At 37.0% G+C, this 20627-nt stretch overlaps 1 protein-coding gene across 1 annotated transcript in view; it reads right to left on the bottom strand.

Moving 5' to 3' along the window:
- PCCA (propionyl-CoA carboxylase subunit alpha) overlaps positions 1-20627 on the bottom strand; it is a 398317-nt gene that overhangs the window by 2096 nt on the left and 375594 nt on the right. Inside the window, exons 22-23 of the mRNA XM_024205358.2 lie at positions 13987-14127; positions 769-846 (exon numbers count right to left, since the gene is read on the bottom strand). Coding sequence (XP_024061126.1) covers positions 769-846; positions 13987-14127 — 219 coding nt within the window. The remainder of the gene's footprint in view (positions 1-768; positions 847-13986; positions 14128-20627) is intronic.

Raw genomic sequence — 20627 nt, 5'->3', positions numbered from 1 at the left:
ACAGTAATAGGAAAGAACGAGAGAGGCATTCACGTTGCTCTCTCGTCCTCTTGCCATATTTTGTTTATCTAGGTCATGGTCCTGTCTCAGGATCTGCTAGTATCACAGTACATGAAGTTAAACATGTATGTGTTTGCAGGACTGAGGTCTTACATTGTTTATTCTTTGCAGCAGGGATCTGTCTGTAAAGAGACTAGAACACACTTCTGGACACTCCACGTTTAACAACGTCCTCATCAAAAAATGCTCAGTCCGGAACCTGTTACTTTTCTTTAAAGCAATATTCTTTTCTAGGGTAACACCACTCATCTACACTACTGATGTATTTTCCATACCTTGTTCCAAGTATCAGGACAATGTGAAATTAATGTACATTTAATAAATTTAATTGCAAAAAAGATCTCTGCTGTTAACTGCTCTCTGAAAATATGGAATTTGGAGAACTGGCTGCAGCTCCTCTAATCCTTCAAATCAATCTGAATTGCTCTATCTTAAGGAACAAATCATTTTGAAGAACTCATTTACATTAATTTTTGCAGCCTGTAAAACCACTTCATGCTGTGTCATCTAAGTCTTGTAACTCTCTAATAGCTTTCCAGGCAGATGTAAACGTTAAAAATTAAAGGTACCTCATTTTGAAAGATCTAGAAAATGAAAAACAATTGCACTTCTAATACTTTAACTACCACAGCCCTCCTCTCTTGTTTGTGTACATTCTGTCCAATTTGACAAGTGACATGCAGTTTAAAAAGATGAGACGAAGCATACCTTGCCAGCTTTAGCAGCGATCATACTGTTCTGCATTTTCATAGCTTCAATTACACAAATCTCCTGCCCTTCTGAGACCTGGTAAAATTAAAGCAGCACAAAAAATGAGGATAGAAGACTTAAATGCGCTAAACTTGCATCTTCTGTCTGCAGAATAAAGTGATTAATTCCTTAGGCAAAGTTTATCAAAGTCTAAAAAGTTTTTCCACAGAAAAGCTGAAACCAAGTTGTCATATAGAAGTCCACAGCACAAGAAGTGCGACATGCCATGGTTACCTTTAGCTAATCAAAATTAAAACAGAAAAGGAATCAATTACGTAGTGGGTGGAGGAGGAAGAAGAAACAAAACAAAAACAAAGTGATCCCCTCCAATCCCACATTTGCAACTTGAACTTTCCAAACTCACACTTTCCAGCAGCCATCACACTCTGACATTAATAAAGGCCAGAACAAAATTTAATTTGTGTGGTTTTTGACTGTGAAGCCACTGCTGTACTTCCCTGGCTCAGATCCATATGGATACTAATCCTGATTCAGGAGCCAATAAGTTTCTTGGCATTAGTCCTATGGAGCATGTACTAGGGCCTTTGACTAGTGCAGAGCAAGAATGCACACCTTTGCACGTCACTATATGGATGGTAGGTGATGCCTTTGGACTGCTTAGAGGGAAACACCAATTTTTATCCACCTGGGAGGGCTCTCGGAGGCAAAATGACCACAGCTGACAGCTCTTAAAGGGAAACTCAAGTTTCCTCTTTCAGCTTATTTGCACTGTGCTAACAGACATATACAAACTCAAGGTCATAAGCAACCCACTGTGTAGCTCTACTTTTGGGCTGACTGTGGCTAGGAATCAGATTCTCTCTTCAGCGCCTTTGACTATGCAAAGGAAATAAGCCACTTGAGGTTTTATGCTGGTTATGCAGGTTACCCATTTACGGTGGTGGGAGGAACCTTCATGGTCCAAATTCATCGCTGGTGTAATCCCACAGACTACAAGGATTGTTTTGGAAACCCTGTGATGATCATCGGAGATGGCAGTCAACAGATTTACACTTTGGATGGAACGGGCTGGGCCCTGTATGCCAATTGTCATGCCTTTGTGGTTTTGTTCAGTGTAAGGATGAACTTTCCTGAGACATCTGGGTAATCTTCATGGGTTTCCACTGTCTCTCTTATAGTACATGCAGTTTTAGTGCCTTTGAACTCTCTGTCCTCTTTTCCTGCACTGTTCAGATGGTGGTATTTTTTGTTACACAAACACGAAGGGATGTGATTCACAGTGATGGTCTATGCAGTCTTGGGCATGTTGCTTGTCTCTGTGTATTGTAACCTGGTATCCTAGGACCCGTTAGTGAGGGTGTACTATCCAACAGAGCGATATGAGGGCAGTCAGCAAAGAAACCATGAATGTGAATACATTGAGTGCCTAAATGACTTTTCTTATCAAGTTATGTACTGAAGATATGCATCTCCCCTAACTCTGTTCTGGGCTGGTGTGTCCCCTGCTGAAACATCCAGGATCCTGAGGCAAGCCAGAGAGATACTTATTACTTCTAGATTAAAAAGCTTCTGCACTATCCCTCTGTCAGACTTCCCAACAGCAGTATGAGAGTTTTGGAATAAGAGCAGAAAACATTGGCTCTAAGAACTCTGCATTCTAACCAGATATGCTGAACAATTAACATGAACCATTGTAAATACAGAAATTCTGTCATGAGAATCAGGTGAGCAGTTTAAGTCATTAACACTGAGATTCTATGTATGGTACCAAACACTTGTTCTTTATTACCAGTTATGTCTCTATCCCATCTCTGTCTATCTTTTGTCATTCACCCCCCCCGGGAGTACAAACAAGAGAAATCAAAACCAAACCCACCCACATTACAGTTTAGCTACAGTTGAGACACCAACCTACTAAAGAAAGAAAATTCAGAGATTTAAGACCATTCCATTACTGCACTCTTAGAAAAGCTTTACAGTCAAGGGCCATGAACAAAGGACTGGGCTCCAGGTATTCATAAAATGCTCATCCCGGCTCTGCAACTGATTTTCAATGTGACCATGGGCAAATCGCTTAGGCCACAATTTTCAAAGCCGAGTTCTCAAAGTTAGACATCTAAAGCAGCAAAGTCAATGGGAGCGGTGACAAGAGCTCTGAAAAACATCTGGGCATTTAGGGGCCTAAATATGGATTTGGTGCTTAATGTCAAGCACACAAGTTGTCCCAAGCTCCTGTGCAATTCAGTTTCACAGTCTGTAAAATGGATCACTTGGTCAGATGGTTGGCACATTAATCAGTTAATGTTTATGCAGAGTCTTAAAAATGTATTAACTGTCTAAATGCTAAGTAGAGTTGTCTCTGTGCACGTTAGGTACTGCAGTGCAAATGGATGGAAATGAGTGAGAATCAGTATTCTGTATTCCTTGGCTTCTGTTTGATGCCTCAAATTCAATGTAGTATTTTTGTGTTTGATATAGATGTGTGTTTACAGGGATGATAATAAAAGAGTTGGGCTTTATAAAGAAATCAAAAAAATCCAACACACAAAAGTAACTTAGTCAATATCTAGTATTCTTATTCATTTAGAAGACTGGGTACTTACAAAAAGTACGCTCTAAGTTAAAATGCTGTGACAGTACTTCTGATAATGTGCAATTTGTTTAGAACTACTTGGTGAAAGCATCACTTAAGCACAGAAGTTTAATCACAGTTCTTATGTTAAATCTTTATGATTCCTTTCATTGTACAATCCTAAAATTAGGCATTTGTATCTCTATTTTCTTTTACACTCTTTTGGGCTTTGTCCAATTTCTTTCATTACATAATTGTGTGTATCCTTTAGCCTGTCCGTATTATTTAGCCTGTAAATGAAGATCTTAGTGGTGTGTACAACTTCTTCCTTCCTCATTTATTTAAGGATTAATCCGGGCTTTTTAAAGTATTATGCCTTTTTTCACATGTTCTATTTCTTCCCTATATATGTTAAACAATTAAATCCAATTTTGATTCACAATCATCTTTACGTTTTAAATTTATGGGGACAAGTCATTGATGACCCAAATTTGTCAAAACAAACAAATAAATAACCCCAAAATTCTGATTAGTTTGCACTGGCTCAGACCAATTTGTTCTGTTTGTTAAAAAGAAACAAGGATTTTTTTGTTTTGTTTTAATAGATTTATGCTATATAAAATCTACATTTAAATTGCTTGGATTAATGTGAATATGAAAATGGACAAGTTAGATTTAGTTTCTAGAATGCATTTTTAGTGTAACTCCGAATATTTCAATAGTTAATTTTTTAAATCCACTTTTATTTTTTAAGCAGATCCAAAAATGAAAGGAATTGAAGAGAAGGGAACCTAATATCCAACTGCTTCTAACAATAGAGATATGAAATTTTGGAATAGCAAATCCCATTTTAACTCTTTCTCTGTCTAATTTAGGGACTGCATGGTCTTATTTATCCAATCTTAAAGAAAGATTACAGACAATATGTAGAACTGTCTTCAGTGTTTTTCTAACCAAATAATTCAGGATGAGGAGTGGAAGTGGAACTTGAAAAGTAGCAACCTTGAGCTATTTTCATTATGCATACAGGAGGAACATAAGGATTAATTGTACTCCCAGAGATGGCTCTTTAAAATTCAGAGGTACAATAAGACATCTGAGGGCATTACTACTGAGAGATCTTTGTGAGTATAGTACATGTCTCTAAGACTTTTGTGAATCATTTGATAAAGACTTAATGATTGTGACAGGATGTCTTCAATGTTAGGCTTACAAAATGGTCACAAGTCCCACAAGTCTTTTTGATAAACCCAATCAGCACTGATGTATTTCTCCACTCTATGTCTAATTGGTGTAAAGTTTGTAGATCTGAATCTTGTATCTTTCATCCAGCTTACTGCGTCCTCTCCTTTGACATAGGGTCAAGGTTCACATTCGCATCCGATTATCAAAGTAGCACTCATTAAGCAGCAGCCTGCCTTGCACCAAAATGAGTTAGCTTGAAGGAAAACTCAGCCCATTTACTCAGCAGATTTTAGCATTTTAAGGAGGCCTGAATGTCACACAGTATTGCTACATTTTGAAGAGTTTCAGACATCTCCAGCTGATGATTAATTGTAAGTGATGGGAAATAAAATCCAGTAAAGCCAGCTGCTTGCCATGGTCGGCAAAATTACTATAATGGATATAGGCTGCCAATTTTCCAGTTTTACTGGCAAGTCTTCCAAGTGTAATTAAGGGAAGTTATAAATGATATGGAAATCTATCAAGTCCCATTTATTTTCAGAGGACTCTTTCCCCCAGAGACTTTTATCTTCAAGCTTATAGTTTGCTTTGTTGTGCTAATAATTTAAACCACTTCTTATTTCTGATTAAAGCCCCCAATATCCTTCATAAGAAGTTAGATCCACTTCTTTCACAAAGATTTAAAGAAACAGAACCCTTTTTAAGTTGTGTTTGTGAAATAAGCGCAGCTCTTGTTTCCTCTGTGCTGCATCTTAGGTATCTACCTACTTTTTGGATTTCAAACCATGAATAGCCTTGAGGAGACCGCAAAGATTTTGGGGTTAGAGTTGACTTTTTTGGATTTCTCTATTTAAAAAAAATTAAGATTGTAGAAACTACCTTTCATGCTAGGCATTTAGCAGAAGGTGGTTTTCCTCGCTAATGTTGTTTGATTTGGAATAAAAGCATGAAAATGATGTGCAAAGGCCTAAAATTGGAGATGTAAAGGATGACTGCACAGTATTCCATTTCTCAATTTCATCCTTCAGAGCCACAAAATGGGGGTGATACAGTTACTGGATGAGATTTACAGTAACAGCTGTGGTCTTCCCACACAAGGGAGGACCTTCTAATGGGCTAAGGTCTGTTTTGAACAGACGGGGAGTAACAAAACAAGGTTCCCTATTAAGGGTGTGCAGTAATATTTCTGATAAAGAAAATGAGAGTAGTCAGATTGCTTTTAAAAGACCCAAATCCCCTTCTGCTGTTAAAAAATGGAATTATGTTAGAAAGTGCTAACTGCTAAATAAATAAAAGACCAAAGGGATGTAAATGCAGGAGAAGTTTTTTTTTTAAATCTACTCTCTAGCAACTGTAAAGAATGCATAGGAACCATTGCCAGTGGCATATGGCTTTCTACTGTGCTAAACATTCAGACAAAAGACAGGTTCATCAGTCATTGGTGTATCTGGATAAAAAATTAGCTTCTGATGGATGGTATTTAGAGCTTACCTGCTGCTAGTACATTACCAGAGAAACACAGGTTTTGAAACCCACATGACATTAGAAACTGCCGACCACGAATACAACACGTGCAAGCACTCATAATGTATGCCAGGTTATACAAAATAATAAATAAGCTATTTAAACCCTCTGCCTAAAATTGGGCCCGCTGCAAGGAACCCTGGGTCAGTCCTACACAGGCCAATTAATGCACAGCATCTGCTGTATAGAAGCAGTGCATGAAGCATTTCCCAATGATTTCAGCAATTAAAAGAAAACTGTTTCCTGCCTGTTCTGACAGCAACTGTGTTCAATGCAACAGTGAGCACCAAATCATTGTGTGCAGCTGAAAAAATTAAGTCTTTTTTTTTTTTTTTTTTTTTTTTTGGAGAAGGGGGTGGGTGGGATGAAGATTTCTTATGGAACAGGATAGTTCTTTTGTTGTCCTACATTCTGTGTTTTTCTGCCAAATTAGACAGAAGGCTCTGAGGGCTTACAGGGCCCTCTGCAGTATCACCTTCTGGTGCACTGTGGCTCCCTAAAAAGATGGATCAATATCAACCCTGCTGATTTGTCTACAAAAGTGAAAATCCTTCAATTACATTTTTAATACCATTGTATTTAGAACACAGGTGTTTGAATGCAACACATTTTTAAGGCTCTTAGATCTGAAGAAAAGCCCAGTAATATCCACAAGCAAAAAGTATCTCTGATTTGGTTAAAAGCGCAGTTAGAATCTGATTTTAATCCTGTCTCCTTTCTGAGCCTGAGGTGGGGGGGGGGGAGAGGAGGCTGGTAAATATCGCTCAATATTCCCATAATTTCCACACTCGCATCCCCACATATTTATGTATACCGAGAATGGACAATGGGAAACTATGCAATAATAAAGCAACAATCAAGTAACCTTGAACGTACAAAATATTGCATATGCTCTTTCAAAATTAATACAAACAGTACAACTTGTAATCGTTATGGTTGCAAGAACATTATATGGTACATTAAAGCCGTGTTCCTTTTGTGCACTGAGGTATGTAGAAAGTACTTGAAAATAATGCTCAGTGTTACTTTTTTTAATTTTTTTAAATAACTTAGTCCATTTTGGTATCATTGCCCTCCCATGATGTTCTTTCTCTATGACTTGTTGGCATTCTGGCAGCAAGCACCTAAGTAGAAAACAAATCAGGAGGAATTGGATGAGCAGCAATCGAAATTCCTTGACGTTGTCCAAATCTGTGTAAAATAATTAGTGCAGGTTTCCCCTTCCTTCCAAATTAACTTGGAAACAGAAGCTATAGAGTTGAAAATATAATTAGCAGCAATTAACAGTGCTTGACAGATGATTATTCAACTTTTTATGCCACACTCCTTTAATGAATGAATGTAGGTATAGCACATCCCAGATTTTCTGACCTCTGATTAACCGAAGGTCAGTGACGTCCTCCTGACAGCAATGAGCACTGGTCATTGCACCCCCACTTATCCAAAACACTAGTTTTTCCAATGGTTTCAGAAATTTCCAAAACTTTTTTGGGGAAGCTGATGTGCTACATATGTATTTTGGTGGTAGCAGTTACCACCAAATACTACACACATACATGGTCTTGACAGCATAAGACAAAGGCTAGTTTCTGTTTTAGACACAAATATTTTGATTTATCAGTGATCTTTTAAAAGTTCTTATGAATTTGGTAAAACAGCCACAATTTTTTTTAGAGAGGCATCTACACATTTTTCTCTAGTAAGGCCTTCTAATTATTTATGAATTGTTTCTTATTATTACTACAATAGAATTTCACCTTTAATAAAACCCCACTCCCAAAGAATCTTCAATGTATGTGATTACATAAAAAAATAAGTAAAATTATTAAAGTCAACTGTATATAGAAGAATGCAATCTTAGACCAATATAAATGTTACATTAAACAACATACACTTTTAACAAGTAATACATTTTGAAAATAGTGGACACTTATTAGCATAAATCACAATAGAAAAATCAGTTAATCTAACTATTGCCTTCAACCTTGTTGTATCAGCATGGTGGGAATCTTGGAATGTTTTTGCTATTTGAATGTTATAGTTTTTCGAAATTGTAAAAATGGTTTCAGCTTCAGTTTACTGATAATTTTCCTTACAATAAGACACAAAAACTATAATGAAATGTATATGTTTGTAATTAATTAATGTACAAACATATAACGAAATGCATAAAAGGGCAAGTGAGATTCCTGATCATGTTTGATCAAGTTCATAATCTATCTCTTTCAGAAATATGCAGCTAACATCCACACTGGGAACACTGCACACACACAAAAAAAGGAAAAAATGAACAGAAAGCAATAATTGTACCCGCAAATTATTGGTTTATTCACAACTGGAGTGGAGAATGTGTATGGTTTGTGAAATATGCGGGTATATTAAATAATATCATAGATTTCTATGTAAAAGGTATACATTAAATTACCAACCCCATTCCTTCGGTTTTCCATTTTGGTTATTCCCCCCAGCTGGAATAAGAATTATTATGGACATAAAGTAAAAAAAAAAAAAAAAAAAAAGACAAATCTACTTTATTTAGATTTTTGGGACTGAATTGCAAATAAGGTTTGAAACTACAAGTGAAGTGGTGAAAAGCAACAGGTTACGTATAAAAGCCCAATATCTTATTTTACAAGAATTTACAATGTAATGAGGAATGTATGTGTTTGGGTGGCGGTTTTGTTTTTTGTGGAGGTTTTGTTTTTTCACTCTAAATATTTTAAAGTTAAAAACTCAGACTGGACGTGTTTGTAATCCACGCAAGCCTTTTTCTAGACTTTACTGCCAGAGGATTTGAATTCAATTTACAATAAAATCTCCCAATTCGTTTCTAGCCTAGCAGCATTAAGTAGTTTTGCAAATGAATTTAGCCAACACATCTCACTTCAGCAGTTTTAAACAATCCTCAGGATTTTAATCTTAATTCTGAAATTACTCAAATCAGTGCAATTCCATAATATATTAATATTTTGGGGGGAAACTGTCTTGTGCATTCTCAGTAGACAGACATCTGCTATTCAAGCAAAAGTTTTAAATTACAAATTACAGCTTCACTTTAAAGTCATGGTAGTTTTGTTAAATGAGAAATGTCCATTTAAAAAAGTAATTTGACATGATAATATTCCCAAATCATGATAGTCTTACATTTATTGGAAAAAAAAAATCTTGAAAATTCAGATAACAATCCTTAATTACAGAGAAACCTCTAACAGTGTTCTTATGGCTGTAATAATATACAAACAAATTAAATAAAAAACAAATCCATGTTGTGACTGGACATTTTATCCACAATCACTTTTCTTTTGTATATATTTGTAGATGCCCAAAGAAAATAATTAAACTGATTTATCCAACTCTGCAGGCTATAGATTACTAAATAGTGTCTGGCTTATTAATGCCACCTATTTCTAGTTACTGTGTTTTTTTAAAAAAGTTTTTATTTCAGATACATGCAAAATTGAAAAAGTAAAAATAATATTTTCAGAGGGCCATTGAGACCTTTACGATCAATGATTGTTGCCGTATACAATGACTAGCAAACTCAGAAGAGTTATGAAGAGAACCCATTTTGGGAGCACCCTGGCAGGTTTTCTGTAACCATGATACAACATTGGAGCTATGCACACAGAACTATAATATCTTTTGCTTCCCATATTCCCCATTCACTCTACAGCATTCTTTACACACAGAGCTCAAAGCAGAATATCAGAGCGGAAAATAATATACAAAGGATTAGTAAGCACTGTTTTATTCTGCCCTCAGTGCTTAATACAGAATGTCTGTGCAGCTCAGAATGAGTTTTTAAATATTGTTGTATTTTTTGTAATTGTTACAAGATTAAAAATTGTATCTGTAGCATTTTACTGGAGGTTTATGAAGATGGCAATGTACACAATCCGTGCCTGGGGGCCAACTGTGCTCCTGCTGAAGTCAATTTGAGCAAGATCAATGCCTAGGCTATGATTTTGAATGTGTACAACCTCTCCTGTCTCATCTAACACTGCCAATGTCCTGAATTTTGACTATACCAAATGGCCTCTTAACAACAGGCTTTCATTCTAATATGTACTTCTTTATAATAACCCCCTTCACAGAAAATTAAAATGGATGTGCTTTACTAGAGAGACAGTGCTATCATTACAAATAAGATATAAAAGTTTAGCCTAAACTGAAGACTCATCTGCTAAATATCATCATCTTTTTCTCATTCGGAGAGTTTTCAAATTCACAATGCTTTTGTTGTTCACATTACTTTGTTTTTAACTGTTCCCAGTGACAAGCAAGTGACATTTAATTACATCCCTCAGATAACGTGGGGAAAGTGGTAAGGAAAGAAGAAAGCAATGATAAAGCTAAAAAAAAAAAAATCAGCAGAAGTCCTACTCCTCTTCGTATGACAAGTAATGCTTTCCCCTAGTGGGAATCGAGCAGAGCAGAAGGCTGTGCACTACTTCTTTGGCAGAAGTGAATTCCAAACTGGTTATCAGATTCGCTGGGGCACACACATACAGCCTTCTATCATGCTTCAGCAGCCCAAAGCGTTTTTCATAAATAGCAGCCAAAAGAGAACATTATTTTATTGAAAGGCAATGATATAAAGTCTGAGAAAAGCTAATGAAGAGACCATCGCTGGCTTCTCATTTGGCAAAGGACACAGAGAGACACTAACCAACACCATGTGTTTTACCTGGCCAAACAAAATGCCCATAACTAAATGGCTGATAATAAAGACAGTTGTAAATGCAGCCATTCAAACAAAGATGATGTGCCCCCTCACTAGGAGTTTCTTTTCTATTGTAATGTTACCTCTGAAGTATGGCTAATGTAGACTACCTCCCAATGCTATTGAAGTCTCTGAAATAATCTCTTGGAGAGCACAGCCCTGGTGCAGAGACTGTTATATGATCTTCCAATAATATTTAGCATAGGTCACAATTTAAAAAAAATCTTGGAACAGCTAATAACAATGCCGTTTTATCCATAATAGCTATAACCTGAATGAAAACTAGGAACAGCATCTGATTTTTCCCTGCTTTGCAGCTGCATTGTTTTCAGACACCATTACCATTTTAACTGGTAAATACAGCTGGAAATACAAAGATGACTTAAATTCTTTAGTCAGCCTGAAAAACAAGGAGGATCAGAACACATTCATGCAGTGGGACAAAAAGGTTTGTATTTATCAGAGAGCTACAGTTCCCTGTTCATCGTGCCTTGAACAGCTGTAGTGAGTGAACCTAGTTCTGATGGACAGCCAAGACATGTAATCTGAATCACACCATCCCACTGCTTATTCAGTGCAGATAGCTGATACTACCTCCGCTCCTTTTTTAAGTTTTGACACTAGTCCTGGAAAGGAAGGATTTAAGTTAAACCCTTTCCAATAACGCAAGTGTGTTTTTGTAATTAAAGCCACACAATTAGCATTGACAAGCTCAGGGCGGCAGAACAGAGATTATGCTGTTCAAGTGCTCTGCCACTCAGTGCCTCCAGCAAAAAGCTGCAGGAGAGGAAGAGAGAAAAAAATCCTCACACATTATTTAACAACTTGTACTGTTTCACTGCACCACTTGTGGATTTGTACAGAGAGGTTTTTAATTCCTTGGCCGTGGCCCCATCCCCCCATGGTTCTATTCCTTCAAGACCACAAAATATTTGTCAGGCACAAGGAAAACATTTTATAACATCCAGCAGAATTAACTTTTTTTAAACCCATTCCATTTATACTATCAAAAGTGTAACGTAAAAACGGTTCAGTCTTGCAATATTGAAATACCTTGAAAACATTATCTTTCCTCCCACAAAAACAAATATTTGCTTAGTACCTTACTCACTAGGCAACTCTTACTGCCTCTACATAGAAGCAGTGGGTTTCACTTTCCACAGGATGAGATGAATCGGTTGTAAGCAGTCAGTTTTCCAACCAGCTTTTAGGCAGATCTCAAGACTAGCTGTTTGCTAACTATGAACAACTGACGATTCATTTTTATTCTTGACAGATTGCTAATACTTTGCTGTAAACACCACATGATTTACTAATAAGCTTTTCTGATCGCTTGTGAAAGAGGCATCTGAGTGTTTCAGGCCCTGATCCTGCAGACACTCCCACACAATTCACTTTACACCAGTGAGTAATCCAGCTCACTTCCTGTGCATAAAGTCACTTCCCAGGCATAAGAGTTTTTTAAGATTCAGTGGTGAAACAGGTTCATTTTAAGTGAATTCAACAGATTTAAAAGTGCACATTTAACAACTTTTGCCACAAGCAGCAATTACAACAGTCAAGAAATATTCAGACCTCTGCCACATGACACAGTGGAGTTTTCCTTTCAGTTGCGTTTTTACCGAACTGGAATTAGTTCAGATTTTGTGTGTGTGTGTGTGTGTGTGTGTGTGTGTGTGTACATACATACATTTTATTTATATTTAATTAACATAATATAAACATATAGATATTAACATATTTAATATAAACGTATGGAGGCAAAGACCCACTTTTCTGGATCTCTGCACCTGGAGCTTTTATTTCCGCTGTTTCCTATCAACAGAGAGAAATGTCCATATGTATACTGTGTAAAAGCAGAGAAAACTGCATGGAAATGTGTAAAACAAGGTGAAGCACTAATTTTATAGGGCAACACCTTTTGAGATTAAACATGTAATTTGGGGTCCTTATCCAGCTTGTACTCAACCTCTCTCTGAAGTCAGGATTGTACCCTGGGGGTATGTCTGCACATCAAAACAAACAAACAAAACACGGCAGATGTCTCAAAGCCAGGGTCAACTGACTCGGGGTCATGGGGCTCATGTTGTGGGGCTAAAAACAGCAATGTAGACTTTGGGCTCAGGCCTGGTCTCACCGTGTTTTAGAGCCCAGATTCCAGAACCTGGGCCCCAACCTGTGTCTGCATTGATATTCTAAGCCCTGCAGCACAAGCCCCAGGTCCGTTGACCCGGACTCTGAAGACTTGCCGCTGCTGGTCTTTTTTTGCTTCATAGACGTACTCTTGGATTATAAATTCAGGGATCAGGATTTTCTATTTGCCTGTAAAGTGCCACATGTCTATTTATGGTACTGTCTAAACAATAACAGTACTAAGCATTTTAGACTCAGGCCTGTGTTGCTTCATTCTAATGTCCCCTATCCCAGTATAACATCACCCCTTCAACGCTGTAAGTTGGTTCCGATTCAAGTCTCTTAATGTGGTTGTGCTCGGAGGTCACACAAAACTGAGTAATGTAAAGCATAACTCTCAAACATCACATTTTTTTCTAGTTCTGTGTGGTGGAAAAGAATGGAAACCCCCAGGATAGTGGTGATGTGTCCTGTTACCCTCCTCTCCCTAGATTTTGCTCCTTGGACAGGGTGAGGGAATTGCCTACAGAGATTTCTTACTTAGCATGGAATGCTCCCTTCAGGAATGTGTGAATCACAGTACTCCTGTCATGACACTAAATGACAACAAGTTTTTTTTTTTTAAATCAAGTAACTCTTCCCCAGGACACATCTATCCTGTTTCACCTAAACATGAAGGTTGTATTTGACAACTACAGTACTTAACTGGTCCATGGCAGAAAATCAAGCAACCTCCCCCACCACAATCAACAAAAAGTTTCTTCCTGCCAGGGCATTTGTTACAGGATAGCATGCTATCCAGATAAGTGTTTGCTCTCACCCAACTATGAAAGTTCCCCCCACCCCAATGTAATTTGAAAGTACAGCATTGTAATTTTTAAAAGTACAGCTTAAACAGAGGAATAAACAACGGATAATGAAAAAGAAGCAAGCAATGCACACACACAATCATACTCTCCAGACAATGTTACAAAAGAAAGTTCTGTAAAGGAGACTGGCTCAGATTTTCAATTGTACTGTGGAGAAAACTGTGTGGAATATAGTATAAAATTATATATAGCAAAAGAGCCTCTCTTACCAAGTCCCCAGGCTTTACAGAAACCGCCACCACTGCTCCAGGCATCGGTGATCTCAAAATACTGGTTGTATCCTCGACTGCTTTCTCTGGCATGTATTTACTCAACTCTGCAGCAAGCTTGGTCAGTATTCGTAACTTGTACTTAAGGAAAAGACAAAAAGAAAAATGTTTTAAAATATTTAATCTCGTGTGAATTCTTTGTAATGATCTAAAAGTCTTGCACTGATATACTATTTGTATGACAACATAAGAGATGGTGTTTTTATACTATACACACATTATCTATACTGTATGGAACTGTCTAAAGTTTGGAATCCGTGTCACAATTTTCACTACCTGAGTATACGGACAAAGGTAAAAATACAGGACAACCCAAACAGCAGCACTGAGTAACTAAAAGGGCAATATTGGATTAATAATCTGGTTAACACATTTCAGGTTCTTTTTTTCCCCCCCAAAGGGAAAAAAGATTAAAATTTAAAAATAATTTTAAAAAGAGAAAATATCCTTTTTCTCACCAAATCCTACTCTGAATTACCCTGGTTTAGGTCTGGAGTAATTAAATGGAATAATTTCAAATACACACCTGTGTGTCACTGAGCAGAATTAGAACTTAGCCCTGAATTACTAACGCCTCCCTAGACTATTAACAATGAATGAATTTTAAAACATTACTTTACTTTGTACTAGTCAGTGTTTGCATCTTACACTTCATTCAGCTTTTGCAATCAAAACAGATCAGACAATTTCACTTCCATAATATCGTGTACAAGCATAGTGCTGCAAACAAGGCATGGAAATGTCCTATTGGTAGTTCTATGTGAGGTAAGAATGAATGGAACCCTTCTAGGATAAGGGTGATGTGTCCTGTTCAACTTAAACTATTTAACTGTTTTTGTCTAAATTTAAAAAGAAAAAATATTTCTATGATGTTTTATAAATTAACAAAACAAAACAAAACGCCAGGGCCTGAACTATCTAACAGCATCCCTTTAAACTAAACCTTTCTGAAACTATGTACATTTGTATGTCAATATCCCTTTTTACTTCAGTTCTTAAAAACCTGTGTACGCTTTCATGGACATTTCATTGAGTTTGTGAGAATTTTTCTTCAAATCTGCTGCAGTGCATGTGAAACTGAATGTAGAAATCCAGTAGATGGCAGCAGGTCTCTGTGAGAAACTCCTTGATCTCCCAACATCAACTGAGAGTGAAGAACAGCATTGCACTACATCAATCATTTAAACAAAGGTTTCAATAATAAGTGGTGTAGGCTTAAGTTCATTTAAAATTCAAATGTGTATTTTGATGAGGTAAAGTTTAACACCTTTTAAAAAATATATTGTCTACTGAAATAGTTAACCATTGTTTTGTTAAATGGAGTCTTTCTACTTTTCATTTTTATACAAAATGACACAGATGAAGGCAAAGGGGAGTCTAACTTCTGCTTCCACAGGGAGTAAAATGGGATACTCGGAAAAGACAATGGTAAGCTAATTAACTGCAGTGGAAATCTTTAAAAAACAGCTTTTTGAAGATACACATTGTTTGGTTTTAACAGAGGGTTATCATCCTACATAAATGCTGTCCGGATAGATGGAACATGTGCAGTGAACAATGTAACCATTTGGTTGGAAAATATTTGGAATTCAGAAATATGAGATACAATTTATATGAAACAAATAAAACCTCTGAATTTAGTCATGTGCCACAGTAATAAACAAAGCTATACCCACCACCTGGAGATTTTCGGACTCTCACCAAAATATGTATGCCTTGAGTACGTCTGATGCTGCACATATGAGCCCGCACCACTTTGTATATAAAAAGCTGCTTTAACTGAAAACATCCTGCTGGCATCATGCTGTCAATTAGCGTGTGGCGTGTACACTTTCAAAAACAAAATAAGGTAAGTTATTTACCTTTCTGCACAAATGACTAAATTGAATGCAGTGAGCTGCTTGCCATGTCCCTTTAAAAAACTAACCATGTGCGTGTATGCACACTTGTGGGGGGTGGGAGAAGATACCTAGAGGAGATTTGATAACATAAGTTGCAAGCAGAATTGCGACAATGTGACAGGTCAAATAATAACATCTTATGCATGTTTCTTTACTCTTGAGTGTGTGTGTTGCAATCAAGACATACAAGTGTCTGCCAGTTTCTGAAGGATATGATCCTTAAGTGAAATTACAGTGCAAATAAAAGCTTTTTGCTCCTATTTAAATTCATCTGAGTCATAAGTGGCAGGGGAAAAAAGCTAGCAGAGTGCATTCTGCTGTCAATCTAATAAACATTCTGTGCAGAGGGACTATTTATCAAAGATAAATTGTACTTAAAAGTCCTTCATTAAATCTATGGGGGGGAATATAATTACACCAAATTGCACAGTTTCAGTATCCATGGTTAGTGTCTGCTTTGTACTCATAGTTTGAAAATAATAATAATCAAAAACTTGGTCTTGGAAGAAAACAAAAATAAGTTAGCTTTCTGGACTGGCAGAAATGGTGTTAGAGATTACTTTGATATAGTTTTCAAAAGTTATGCCTATCCTCCATTTGGTTTTCTAAGTATTATATAGATCGATTCTTCTGCACTGCCCAACCTCAAAATTTAAACTTTAAATGCAGGGGGGGAAATCTGCTTTAATTCCAAGGAACAAGCCTTCTTACAACATTTCACTGAGGTTGAAATACTTAAAGTAATTCCCCACCCACATCAAAACCTGAAGCAATGCAGGGGGATGGGAGACAGGGAGAGTGTCCTGCTGTATGTTGCACGTTAAAGCTCAATTTTCCATACCAAGTTATAGTATCCCTACCAACCAAATACTCAGTTTTTACCATCTTTATAATTTTCATATCTTTTACATTCCTTTCTCTGCAGGACTCCTGCTTTGCTTGGAATGAGATGTGAGAGTCAGTAAACTAACAGCTTTCAAATGCAGGTCTTTGTTATTGATGAGCTGTTCCTTTTCCTTTTGTATTTGTTTATTGTTCTTTAGTCTGTTTTGGGGATAAGAGAGTTATTGTAATCTAAAAGTACAAAATAACAACAGTAAACTTCTCAGGAAAGGCCTTTTTTGGTGCAGTTGGCTAACAAATGACCTTTCAGAATATAAAAAAGAAGACAAAGCACCAGAGAGAAGGTTCCTTCTTTAAGGTTATCTTTGATGTATTTCTACTTTCTGCTGGACCCCACTAAATCCCCACATAAGCATTCCTTTGTAAAGCTCTCTCTTAGCTCTCAGAAACCATATTACAGAGAGAGGGTCAGTGAGCTCTTGATCCTAACCTGAGACATACACACGTCGCTTGATGAGAACTGCAAAGGCCTTAGGAAGACCAAACTAATCATACAATGCCTACAGATGTCTCTAAAACAAAGACAATTAAGGACATACCAAAAATGTCTATATCACACAGTTAATACTGTTGCACTTTTGCTTTACTGAATTAAATCTAAAATCTGAAGTGGAAGTTTCCATATGTTTTTTTTTAAGGTGTTTTTTGGTTGGGTGGTGAGGGGGAGAATGGGGAACATTGCAGAGGTTGGATTACAAGTGGAGACCATAAGGTTTTCATTGGTCTAAAACAGAAGGAACATCTGCTGGAGTCATAAGCAGGTTGTCTGTCGGTGGACTTTAGCAGCAGCGAAATCTGCCATTGATCAGATCTGAACTCATCAGCAGTTGTCTCTGGTCACTGCTCCACTCTGCGGGGTTTCAGAGGGTAATTCTGCCAGCCAAAGTAAAGTTAATAAAAAAGTACCTGAATGGAGGCAGGCATGCCCGATTGGGTAGAAAACAGGTATTTCTTTTTCACAGGATTATTGAAGTCTACTATCAGTAAACAAAAACGATGGTAGGGGAAGGTGATGCTAGCTAACAGTCTGCTTAGGGTAACAGTACGCTGTCCTAAGTCTCTTGGTAAATGAATGCTATGGTGTATGTAATGCAAAACCACCTCTTACAACTAAATCTCTCTGACTAGAGAAAAGGACATAATAATAACAGATGTGCAGGGATAAAGGTACAAAGAGAAGGCAATAAATTGAAAACTATATATATTTACTTTAAACCTACTGTATAAATCTCTTAAGTAGAATAAGTGGTAAAAAAAAGAGAAAGAAAAAAATGTAGGCAACCAATTGTGGTTTAAAGGAGGTCACAAGCACATATTTAAAATACATTTCCACTTAAAGAAAAGCTCAGTAAACTAAACTATAACAGAACATAATATGCTGCAAGTATGACGCTCAAACTGCATCCTGTTACATCTTGCATTAGTTCATTAAATATGATCTTCCCTACATACCTTAATCTCACGTTCTCATGAGTTGTAAATACTCAAACTCCACTGGATATTTTATAGAGCAATCTAACATAGCAATATACGTATGTATATATGTAACTTAAGTACCTATTTGGATTGCTGACCAGAAGCAGATTTACAGTATGCTTTGCATTATATTCAGCCATGTTTTTAAAACCTGTCATTTTTCTGGTAGGAAGGTTAAAAATTGTAAATTGCTCAGCTTCTAGCAAATAAGTCGCCCACTGTGCATCTTGATTATTTTCAGTAAAACAACTACACTGCATACAGTAGAATAAAGTCCATTTCTGAATTAATAAACTTTATTAGCTAGGTAATTTCCCTTTAACGCTCTTAGTAAGCTTCCTTTTCTGTCTCAAGTCATTTAACAGGTGTCAATTGGCCATCAGGAGCTCATGAGTAACAGTTTTCCAGTAATCATTCAAGTCAATAATAAGCAACGTTCAATGCTGAACTGCTATCAGCACACTGTCTTTTTCGTTAATTCCTCTTTACATTTCAAAGCAGTGACCATATCCTTGTTTATATTTTCACCATGACACATAAATAGAAAAGCTTGTGTATTTATTCCATATTACTTGAAGATGGCAGTCATCATCTTCTTTTAGAGACAAGGACTTCTTACTCAACAAGGAGATTTAAAGTAAGTCTCAAATTACAGAGATCTTGAGCTCTGGGTTCTGGAGCTAATTTACTTCCACAGTGTGGTAGTAAGAACTAATATTAAGATCTCCACACAAGCAACTACATCCCTAATATAGTGCAGGAGCAAACAGTGCACGTGCTGGAAAATGACAGTCAAAAATGAATACCCACAAAAATCATGAGCCTTTAACAGCAGCAAAAGGGAGGAGGGGGAAGAAGGAGAAAATCACCATCATGCAGAACACAGTCCAGCAGCAAAAACTTAATTAGAATAGCAATCCAGCCATGGTTCCCACTTTCAATTCATTGTGTGATACATAATTAACACTCTAGAAAAACCTAACAAGGGTTAAAGCCATGCAAAATCCATCCCCTTCACTTTAGGCTAAGGCTAAACAGTCAGGATCAAAAACATACAGAATTAAAGCTCGTAGATGTCCTTCTCTTGGAGTTACAACCCAGACGAAGAAGGTGAAATGAACAGACAGACGTTAGAAAGCTCTGTGAGCCTCAGAGCTTTGTACATCTGCAGTCACTGGAGCAGCCTGTTAGCATAATGCTTTGACAACTCCATCAGCGCAGTCTCAAGGTAGCTGTCAATCAGGATGCATCATTTAATACAACAGCACTCTGAGGATTTTCTCCTACAACCCACATGACAGCATATCTACAGCTCTATTTATATCAGCGCCCAGTTGTGTTTACAATGCTGTTGTAATTAGAAAAGATGCAACAGGCAGCAATATTATTCAGATTTCCATTTTGCCATAGTGCCATGTAAAGTGCGATCTTGCTTTACAGAGTCATGGTAAATGACAAAAGCGCTATTTTCTTTAGTCTCTGTGCTCAGACAGCACTTCATTTGCAGCTATCTATAATTAGATTAATGGTGTAGTGCAGTACAAAGCAGGCCCACTTCACATCAGATAGCATATGAATTAGGACAAACACTTATTTCAATTCAAGGCAGAGAAAGCAGTGACTGGGGTATTTAGCATACCCTTTATGGTGGAATGAGATGTTAATTGTGTACCATTACCTCTAAACTGCTTGCTTGTTGTATAAATCACTGTGCTAATTGATGCAGAGATAGAAACGTAGCCACAGGCAAGAAAGCAACGGAATGAGAGCTGAAGATGGTGGATAAAGGATTATCGAGTAAAACCATATGGAGATGAGGTTCCTTTGAAACCTGCCCATGAGCAGTGCTTCTTAAACTACAGGGGGAAAAAGTGCTGTACTGATGTGTAGAAAAAAATTATTTTTACATCACGATTTACGAACAGACTCTACAATAAAGTGTTTGAGCTCAACAGAAAACTAAAAAATATGTGTAACGAATCTGGACACGCTTCTAAAAGGAAACTAATTGGGAGAGCATGACTTGTGAATGGTCACAACATTCTGTTTGGGGTTTGGGAGCCTGAATTAACAAGTAACACTTGCAAACTATCCATAGCAGGTGTTTTACTGACCCTTCCATAGAAAAAAATACAAATTCTTCCAACACACAAAAGTTTCTGTTTTAAAAAATAAAATCCAAGTTGTTGCTAATTAGTTAGAGACCTTATTAGGCAGAGAGAAGATGGAAGCTTGGGATCCCAGACTCCCACATGCTACAATCATAAATTATATATTATATTATATTCAGTCCAGTTAATG

Source organism: Terrapene carolina, unplaced genomic scaffold, assembly GCF_002925995.2.
Source record: "Terrapene carolina triunguis isolate 2854851 unplaced genomic scaffold, T_m_triunguis-2.0 Scaffold21, whole genome shotgun sequence".
Taxonomy (NCBI): domain Eukaryota; kingdom Metazoa; phylum Chordata; order Testudines; family Emydidae; genus Terrapene; species Terrapene triunguis.
The sequence above is the reverse complement of the archived record's forward strand: the minus strand, read 5'-3'. Positions and strand labels throughout refer to the sequence as shown.